General features: G+C 39.4%; 2 protein-coding genes across 2 annotated transcripts; one reads left to right on the top strand and one right to left on the bottom strand.

The window, feature by feature from the left end:
• Positions 1 to 1,180: 1,180 nt before the first annotated feature.
• Positions 1,181 to 3,544, bottom strand: REV1 (deoxycytidyl transferase; the record flags this gene model as incomplete). The annotated part of the gene is made up of 11 exons (XM_064827943.1): positions 1,181 to 1,335; positions 1,524 to 1,557; positions 1,620 to 1,777; positions 1,837 to 1,938; positions 2,004 to 2,248; positions 2,307 to 2,556; positions 2,609 to 2,731; positions 2,802 to 2,928; positions 2,990 to 3,098; positions 3,169 to 3,332; positions 3,407 to 3,544. 11 exons carry the CDS (start codon positions 3,542 to 3,544, stop codon positions 1,181 to 1,183), a joined length of 1,605 nt encoding a protein of 534 aa, XP_064685145.1.
• A 1,795-nt stretch (positions 3,545 to 5,339) lies between these two features.
• Positions 5,340 to 10,259, top strand: ATC70_008696 (uncharacterized protein; the record flags this gene model as incomplete). Its single annotated transcript, XM_064827942.1, has 1 exon — positions 5,340 to 10,259. The coding sequence occupies one exon, from the start codon at positions 5,340 to 5,342 to the stop codon at positions 10,257 to 10,259; it is 4,920 nt and encodes a 1,639-aa protein (XP_064685144.1).
• Positions 10,260 to 10,639: the final 380 nt, after the last annotated feature.

Raw genomic sequence — 10,639 nt, 5'->3', positions numbered from 1 at the left:
AGCAGAGATAGCAGAGAAGTAATGGCAGCGGCACCCACGACAAACAGACAAAAAGAACCATCAAAACCTAATAAAAAAATTCAATTAGTGTTAATTCTACGTCTTCCAGTGCTCGTTATCGAATGGTACCTACTATATTTCACTTCATAGAAGCAGTATCAAATACTTTCAAGAGTACAAGGCCTTGTTATCAGAAGCTAAAGGGTTATTTTCAATCAAAAGGGTTCCAAAGCCTATATGATATGATACTAAATGCGTTCTGCAAAAAGGATAAAAAAAAAGGGTATGGAAAAAGGAGAGGGCGCTCTAACCGACGTCACGGCCAGTAGATTTGGCCTCAGTCTTTTGCCGTGGCAGCCGTAACTGCTGTACTTTAATTTGCAATTGTGCAGTGAGTATTTTCGTGTTCAAATTTGACTTGACATTACATTTTTTGAACGCTTTTGTCAAATTCGACTATAGAAATTGTCATTGTTATACTTTACTCTGTAATGCATTTCCAAGGAGTCAATGAAGGCGCATTGAATGATTCTGGTTACATTCAACTTTCAGACCAGAAATAATGAACTATTTGCGAAAGTATGAAAACAGGTTTTCTGCGAATATTTCAGAATTTAACACATAAATATGTCAAAAAAGTAGGATCTGCAACTGCGTGGAAACATGGCGGTTTATTTGATCCGATATGTATCATAGAAAAAAGTATCGTTTTTCGGGTCAAAAATGCGATCGTTTGATTTTCGAGAATTTCCCCTTGCTAGTATTTATGTAAAAGACCTGTTGCGTACCACACTGTACTCAAAAAGAGTTACATGTTACATTAAACAAAGTGTGCAAATTTAACTATTACAGAGTTCAACCCGATTTCCCCCAACATCATGAATTTTTAATCCAATGAAAACGTTGTTCATTTCAACCCATGAATACCTTTCCCGCCTACACTCATTTACACCTCTGCCCACTTTTAGATACATCTCTGCCCGCTTTAAGATACATCTCTGCCTGCATTTATATAAATCTCTGCCTACGTTTATATAAATCTCTGTCTATTATCAAATACACCCCTGTCTATATTTATATATACCTTTGTCTGCGTTTATATATGCCTTTGCCCATATCTAAATACTTCTCTGCCTACTTTATAATATATATATAATATATAAAATAGGCACTTGATGCTTTATGATCCTTCCACAATATCTTGAAATATGATTAGAATTTCGTCTTCTGGGTTTGGCTCACCGCCTTCACCAGGATCTGCATCGGCTGGATCACCGGCGTCAACCACATCATCCTCATTGTTGTCGTAAATTTCATTCTCGTCATCGCTAAGATCTACCTTAGGAAAAATAACGACATTGTTTGCAAGTCAGAGGCATCCCTGCTTGCAAACAATACTGGAGGTTTGGATCTTGAAACATTCTTCAACAGTGACTTGGCACTGCGTTGACGGCGAGCAACGTCCAGAACTCTCATTCTGACAAAATGATTGTTCTGTTTTCCCCCCAACGATGATAACTCACCTTCGTAATTGCCAAGAACCCTCTTTGCTTCACCCTTCATCGAAAAGTGGTATTAGTATACATGCTTCTTTTGCTTTTGAGTTTACTCGAGCCTACTATCAAAATAGAAATTTCTTCGACGTTTCTTTTCAATATATGCCAGTTGTTCAAAGGGGTGGGCAAATCCAGACCATTTTCGGCAGCATACAGTCTGATCCGTTCCACTTCTTTTCCGACTGTCTTCTTCTTTCTTCTGTCAATCTCTGCATGCGTACCTTCATACCATTATACACTAAGATATTGCTCTCGCTTGCGATTCAAAATTATAACTCACTGTATGAGGTTTCTACAAATTTGTTGATCATCGAAATAATCGCCTCTGCTTTCTTCTTCAATATTTCAAGCGACGAAATAACTCTGGCTGCCTTTGCAGTGCCTATCATTTGTGTTAGAGTTCAATCTAAGGGAAATTTTCGTTCTCACAAAAGGCCAAGCCATTACTAAATGAGCCAGGTTGAGATATCTTGTGCTCTTTCATCAGAATTGCAAAAAAGAGGTGTTTTACAAATGTATTCATTACATTGTATCGAACTTCAATGGTCCGTTCTCGATGTTCTTGCAAGGCTGGATCATCTAGGCAGTTGACCATCGCATACCCATACACAGATTGTAATTGCTTGATTTGATCGACCAAAAAATTGTTTCTATTGATATCTTTCCTGGTAGTGATTTCAATTTTTCTTCCACTACATTTTAAAAATGGTTCAACAGTAATATTCCTTTATGCACATGTTTAAAAGTTACCTTTCATCTCTCAAGTCATCCAACAGCAAATATTCAACAGTTAATTTTAGGTAGTAAGAATACCTACTGACATGGGTTTCTTGTTCTGCCTTATCTATAAGGGTTTGCACACCGGCAGGAGTTGCTGGAATCATCGCAATTTCTACATGCTCACTCCACTGTTTTTCCAGTGCAGAAAATTTCTCATTTGTAATGTCGAGCTCGCTCACCTTCTTCATTGCATTAGTGTACTTTTTTAAGATTTGTCCCGCTATTATAAATAGACTAGTAAGACAACAATATGAAAGCTATGTATAGCTTACGAATTTCCAACATTTTGTTCTGTCTGAAATGATATACGACATCTGGTAACAATGATTTGCGGTTGAATTTGCTCATCTGTCTGATCAAGGAAATGAAGCGATTTGCTGTGCTCCAGAAGCGCTCTACACCTTAGCCATCTGATTTTTGAGTCAGTATTTTGTTCTCTCACTTTTGTTGCTCATGCTTATTTACCGGTATTGCCACTGCCATTGACAACTCGTGGATGATGTTGGACTTGACAGTGCATGCTATGAGCATAGGCGTGGAACACTGTCACGAGATATAAAGGAGCCCTCTCCTTTAGCCCTGGTATACACGACTAATAGTTCGTTCTTGTGTTGGAATCGATGTATGCAGTCTCTGAATATGTATATGCCTACCTCTAATTTGCCCTTACACAAGCAAATAATGTCATACATAATTAGTAGTTTTTGAGAGTTACCCAATAAACTTATAAGATGACTGATAGCCGCAAGTGCGTACTTACGCCTGTTACAATCATTTAGGGGAATCAGAAAGTTGTTAGTCTTTTTTTTTAGCATTACCAAGATCTACTTACCCTTCGCCATTATAAATATCGTATAATCGAATAGGCACGCCATGTCTCGCACAGTTTATAGAAAAAACTCCTTCTTCGTCAAAACGGTTACTCACCTTTCGATTTTTCTCTGAGCCAGCTTTAAACGTAAGGCTGTTGATGTTGTCTATTTCTTCAAGACCACACTTGATAGAAATGTGATTAGTATGCACCATCAAGTACAAACATTTTAGTGCATCTATATTGTCAATATGCTTACCAGCTCTTCTTTCGCATCATCTTTTTCATTAGCAAACTTTTCAACTTCACCTTCGACTGCCCACAGCTGTGCAATGTCGTAGCTTGTTGAAAAGATACTAGGATAGAGATCTACATCATCTCGGTTTCGCTTGTTCATCTTTCTTTTTAATTGGAAGTTGCCATCCATTACAACTCCAACGGTATCACCATCCTAAAAGAAAGCCTGCATCAGTTTTTGCTAATGAGATGCCTTGCAACGCAACTCACAAAACACGCATGACAGTACAAAGAGTGGCTGACCAGTCGTAAATTATCCAAGGCATGGCTCTTCAAATTTTGATATATTACTTGTAGTGTGTTGAACAAGCCGTTATTCAAAATTTTAAACTAAAAGAGAAGAGAACGGCGAGATATTGAGATAAACAGCGTAAGGGTCTGCAGCATTTAACTTACGTCGTTTTCACCATAGTTACTCAACAAGAGATTATCAACATTTTGCTTCTTCACGAATGCATAATTTGAAATGCTTCCATTTAGCTTCAAGCTCATCAGTTTTTCAAAGACAGCGAAATGGACCGCAACTTTTGGTCGAATTGTGCTGCTTGGCAACATTTGCATCAATACCAATTTCTTTAGGGTTGGTTGATACATACAATAATCAACTTTGATTTTTTGATGGTCCGCAAATCAAGTGTCAGTTTAGCTTGTGTAATATTTGGAGTTTCACTAAATTTACTTACTGTGTAGCATATAACAATATACCTCCAATGTTTTCTTATTGCTGCAGTCGCATTGATATGTGCTTTTCAATTGATTTGGGACTTTGAGGGTAGGGTCAGCATGGCCGTGAATCTCGTGAGATTCAAGATACCACTTCTTGAGCGAGACACTTTCTTGAGCCCAAAAGTCTTTTCTAATTCTCCTTTGTTTTTTTTTGTCTGAAGATGGTTGTGAAACCATAACGCTGGTTAGAAGGCTCTGTGGAATACATCCACTATGATCTGCATTCCGACAGTTCATCCAGTTACCAGATTTAGATATAAACTGTATGTACACTGGATTAGATGTACGATATCGATTTATACTATGATCATGAGAAGATATGGACTTCAGATACGCTAGTACTATAAGATTCATACTATATAAGATATAGGCTATAGATGGCACCACGGACATGGATGGCACTATAGACTTATACTTGTATTCCGACATTGACTACGGATGTTTACCATATCTGGATAGGCACCAAGATTAATGCAATATGAGCTTGTTGCTTCAGATGTGCACTTCATGATCCACGCTATAAGACACATGCTTATATCCGTGATACTAGCTACAGATACTTTATGTACTACAGACTTGTATTATATATGAGACATGCTATAGACATGCATATGATATGCTATAGACATGCCATATATCCAGATACATGCTAAAGATGTATGCTTAGCGATATACACTCAGATATGTACTATTAATATAGACTAAGAAGACTGTACCTATCGGATACATGCTACTAGATCGATATTAATTATCCTTATGGAAAGGATAGATCAGGGTACTTCGGATGAGAGTCTAATTATTCATCATCCAGACAGAGCTAAATCATGATTAGCTTGCTGGAGTTGTCTTTTAGCATGATTAGACATTAGTTGATCTGAGTTGACTTATTTGTCAATCTAATTAATAGAACTTTTATCCATTGTTATAGTATATAAGAAGGATCATCTACCTGGCCAGTAGAGAGACTTCAGTTTACTTTACACCTGTCAGTTTGATAATAAAATATACCTTTATCAAGTTGACATCACTGTTTTTTTATTCTTTTTTTTCCGTGAATTTTAGTCTGTAAAGCCTCAAATTCCACATTTTTTTCAACTCAAAGGTTATCACTTTTACACTTTATCTTATACTCTACATTTTATTATTCTACTTTAAAAACTATTTTTATCATGTCTCACAACCAATACAACGCTACCGAAAACACTCAAAAGGATATTGCTCAAGACTCTATCCGTGTTTCTTCTCCTTATGACTCATCTATGCAAGTGGATGAGCACGCTCAACTTTCTGCAGTTGATCATCTTCTCAAGAAGATTGACACTGCTCAGGCTCGCTTGGATCAGATCCATCGTAACGCTGGTGATACTTACACTGAGGATGAACGCTTGGCGGCTGATGAAGCATCTGCGTCTGTCGAATGGCTCAGCAAGCAAGTCAGTGCCATTACTAAGAGGGCTGATTCCAAAGCAAGACCTGTCAATCTCAATGAGATCCCTCGTTTCCAGGTGGTAGGACAAGCTAAGCATTGGCCTGACCATCCTCGATTCACCACAGTCGATCATTTCTTCAGTGCTTTTGAGAACGTCATCAGAGCATCCGGTAATGAAGTAAATTTGGTTTGGAAACGCTACGTGCCTGTTTCACTGCCATTTGACTTCGAATCATGGACCAAGAATGATCTTCTGGCATGTAATGATTGGGATCAAGCCAAGGCATTGTTCCGCAAACATTTTGGTGCTCCCATCAACTCTGAGGAATCCATGGCCAAACTCTTCAGCATGCGCATGAAGAACAATGATACTCTACAGGACTATACAAATAAGTTCATGAAGTACGTCAAGGATTGTGGTTTCCCTCCTAACAGCAACATGTTAGCCAAGTTCTATCAGTTCACGCTGTTACGCAAGAATCAGCAAATGATGGTCAACCAAATGTCCGTCAAGCATGGTTCCAACCACAAATGGACTATCAACGAGATCTATGAATGTGTGTTGCCTTTGTTCCTTGTTGACGAGCAAAATCGTGGTGATGATGATGTTGAGGTCGACATCAGAGGTAAGCGTAAGGGTGGTTCTGGTGGTTCTGGTTCGAGAACAAAGATGGCAAGGGTATCTACCACTGGGTATTTCTGTGCGAAGCATGGCGGGAGCAATGCCAACCACAACACCATTGACTGTAAGTCAAGATTGAAGCACTTTGGCTCTGACAACAAGCCTAACCGGGCTACTACTGCTGCTCCGTATTCTATGAATTCCTCATCCTCTGATCCCAAAACCTGCAACTTTTGTGGTAAGCCCCGTGCTTACGGTCATCGTTGTCAAGAGTTCTACGACTGGAAGAAGGAGAGAGAATCAAGGAAGAACATTGGTGTGCATACTGTACAAACAACCACTGTTCGCAAGGACAACAAGTCTGGTTCTGGTTCTGAGACCAACGATGTTACCATGGAAAGTAGCACTGATTCTGACATTGGTGATGCTGTTGGAGATGTCACCATGGAGGAAATAGATGCTTGCTTGGACGAGATTGAAGCAGAGGATGCCTCGCTCAACTGTAAGTCTAATGTGAAAAATGTACCTGAAAGTTTCAATCCATTTCAGTTACTGACTCCTATTATTTTAGAGAGCAAAGAAGGAAAACCAGTCCGTTTGATCGCGAAAGTAGATACGGGATCAGATTCCACCTTCTTAAATAAAAACATTTTTCACAATAAACTACTATTCACTTCCCAAGATACTATTTCTGTTGAAGGCAATTTGAACTTTCTGAGTCATTCAGTAAAGAGATTGGGTAAAACACCAGCTATCAAGATAAGATATCTTAATGACATTGCATTTGATCACTCGTTTGAGCTATCCAATTTTATTCAGGACCTAGGCGATTTTGATGTGCTACTGGGTGTAGACACATTGAGTCGACTTAGAATTGGGCTAACTGGCGTTGCTCACAAGTTTGCTGATATTGGAAATCTTACAGAGGAAGAGAAATCAGAGCTTCTTGAAAGCATCGATTTCGAAAATGTCAATTTTGATACTAAACATTCTATTGATCCAGAAACCGCATCAATCTTTGAATCCCAAGCTGAGGAGAATAAGTATATGAGCAACATCCAAGATGCTATTGATGAGAATCAGAGAATCAAGCCTGGAACGTTTTGTAACGTGCCTGAATCTGAGATCACTATACCAATCAAGGAGAATGTTGATTACTACGTCAAGCAATATCCGATCGCACATCATGCAATGCCCGAAATCGAAAAGCAATTGAATGAATGGCTGGATGCAGGAATTGTAGAACAGTGTAGACCTAACGGCTTATTCAACAGCCCTCTCATTGCAGTATCAAAGAAGGACAATGATGGCAAACCCACCAAAACTCGAGTTTGTATGGATGTGCGGAGGATCAACCAGCATATGCCCAACAATACAAACCAATTTGAGATACCAAATATACAGGATATCTTCACCCGGATCAAGCAGAAGGGGACAATATTTTCGAAAGTCGATCTGAAAAACGCATATTTTTCATTTAGAATTTCTGACATATCAAGAAATGTGCTTTTGTTCAATTTTAGAGGGAAATCGTATAGATGGTTAGGCTGCTGTTTCGGGTTGCGCCCAATCACATCTGTCTTTAGCTCTGTCATGAACATTTTGTTTTCTGATATGCCCAACGTGGAGGTCTATGTGGACGACCTATGCCTCGTATCTTCATCCTTATCCAGTCATTGCGAATTGATTAAGGAGGTGCTGAGACGCTTGACACATGCCAACTTAAAGATTGGTGTTGAAAAGTGCTCCTGGTTTCGATCTAGCATCTACTTGCTAGGCTTTGTAGTTGGTCCTCATGTTTCCAAGGTTGACATGCGACGTCTCTCTGACATTGATCATTGGGGTCCATGCAGATCTGCCAAACAGGTTAAACAACTAGCTGGTGTTATTTCATATTTGAGACCACACATCCCAAATCTGTCAAAACTGATGGCGCCTATTGATGCTCTACGAAATGATCCAGATGCTGGTAGCAAATGGACTGATGAGCACACCAAACGACTTGAGATTATCAAGAAGGTCTTGTTATCTGAAGCTTTACTGACTGCACCAGACATGAATAAGAAATTTTATCTTGAATGTGATGCTAGCTTATATGCAGTTGCAGTCATTTTGACGCAGCGCGACGATCAAGGACGCACAGTCTATGTGGCGATGTTGAGCAAATCTCTGACCAAATCCCAACAGAACTGGCCTGTCCTGAGACGAGAACTGTATGCCGTGTTATTCGGTTTAGTTCGTTTGCGACCCTTATTGTACGGGCATCCTGAGATTGAGGTTATGACAGATCATCGAGCTCTGATTTATATCTACACATGTAAATGTCCTACTAGAGTCATTCAAAATTACATGGAGATTTTAAACGAGTATCCCCAACTGCAATTCACTCATATCAAGGGCTTAGACAACATCTTACCTGACAAACTTAGTCGCTTGTATGAACCTTTAGAAGATCATACAGAGCTGGCGGGAGACAGTGATAAGAAAATTGCTAAATTACAAAAGAATATCATGAGAAGCAAAGGCTCCAAGAAACGATTCATTGGCAACAATAAGCAAACAAAGCATTATCTAACCAAGAACAAAGTAGTCTATAACAAAGACAAGCACTTGAATGTACTTGCTATGAAGATCAAGGAGGGCAATTATGAAAGCGTTGCTTACATTGCACCACCTGACAATGAGAGAGACCAACTGCTTCGTGAAACTCATGAATTTGGACACTTTGGTGCCGCTAGTATTGTCAAGAAACTACATGAAGAAGGTATTCATTGGACAGGTCTATATGATGATGCAAAGGCAATTTGTCAATCATGTATGGAATGTGCAAGACACAATGGAGTTCAAAAGGGTTACCATGAACTGAGAAACGTTGTAGCGTATGGTCCATTTGATCACATAGGCATTGACTTTCTTGGTCCGTTAACTCCAACCAACAATGGCAATATATATATATTAGTTGTATACGACATTTGCACCAGATTTATTATAACTCGTGCATTGCCCAACAAACAAACTGATACTGTCGCTAGAGCTCTGACTACCATCTTTGGAGACTTTGGCGTAGTACAAATACTACAATCTGATAATGGACGTGAATTCAAGAGTGCTTTGATGAGCGAGATTGGTAAAGCACTTGGCATCAATCAAAGATACTCTACGGCTTTCCACGCTAGGGGCAATGGTGCATCCGAATCAGGTGTTAAAAATATTCTTAATGCACTTCGTAAGATGGTCAGTGAACACATCTATGACTGGGACTCGGTTCTACCTGGAACTCAACTGGCTATAAACACAAAAATTAGGTATCGCACTGAGAGTGCACCTTTTCAATTGATGTTTGCTAGACCATTGAATAGATTCGTAGACTACGATGATCCTAAGATCAAGGACAACTTACCAAAGAAGCCAATGACTCTCGGTGAGCTACGCAAGAAGGCAGAGATTATGAACCAGGTTGTCTTTCCAGCTATTAACCAAAGAACACAACGCATTATTGAAGAGCAAGCAACGCGATTCAATAAGCATCACAAGATTACACACTTCAAAGTTGGTGATTGGGTTATGGTAAGACTTCCGCATAGAGAAAGCAAACTTGAGGCCGCTTATGATGGACCTTATCAAGTTGTTCAAAAGAAAAGATCTACATATGTGTTGAAAGACGATATGAATGAACTACTACATCGCGACTATGTGCCATCTGAATTGAAGCTGGTAGCAATCGACGAGTCTATCATCGAACAAGAAGTATATGAGGTTGACGAGATCAGAGCGCATCGTGGTCCTGAACACAATAGAGAGTATTTGGTAAAATGGAAGACATTTGGAGAAGCTGCCAACTCCTGGGAAACTGCTGCATCGTTCAACAACCCTCAAACCATTCGTAAGTACTGGGCAAAGATCAAGGAATATGAGCTGCTTGAGAAGAGAAGACAGGCACTAAATAGTGACACTGCTTCCTCCAAATCAAAGCGTAAGCGTGATGATTCTGACAAGCGTTTGAGAGGCTCTAAGAGACTCAACGTTGCAGAACAGTAAAGTGATGTTTGTCATGGAATATATCAGGGCAACATGCAAATTGCAGTAGCACCTTTAGACTATCACATTGCGTTATATCTTTGTCAGCGAATGCGAAATACAGATCATTGATCGTTTACATAATTCTTTGAATTAGTCAACATGCGTTGAAACTGGTGGGGGCAAATGTGGAATACATCCACTATGATCTGCATTCCGACAGTTCATCCAGTTACCAGATTTAGATATAAACTGTATGTACACTGGATTAGATGTACGATATCGATTTATACTATGATCATGAGAAGATATGGACTTCAGATACGCTAGTACTATAAGATTCATACTATATAAGATATAGGCTATAGATGGCACCACGGACATGGATGGCACTATAGACT

The sequence above is a fragment of the Mucor velutinosus genome, assembly GCF_035048745.1.
Source record: "Mucor velutinosus strain NIH1002 chromosome Unknown tig00001563, whole genome shotgun sequence".
In the NCBI taxonomy this organism is placed as follows: Eukaryota; Fungi; Mucoromycota; class Mucoromycetes; order Mucorales; family Mucoraceae; genus Mucor; species Mucor velutinosus.
Note: the sequence above shows the minus strand (reverse complement) of the source record. Positions and strands in the feature narration are given on the sequence as shown.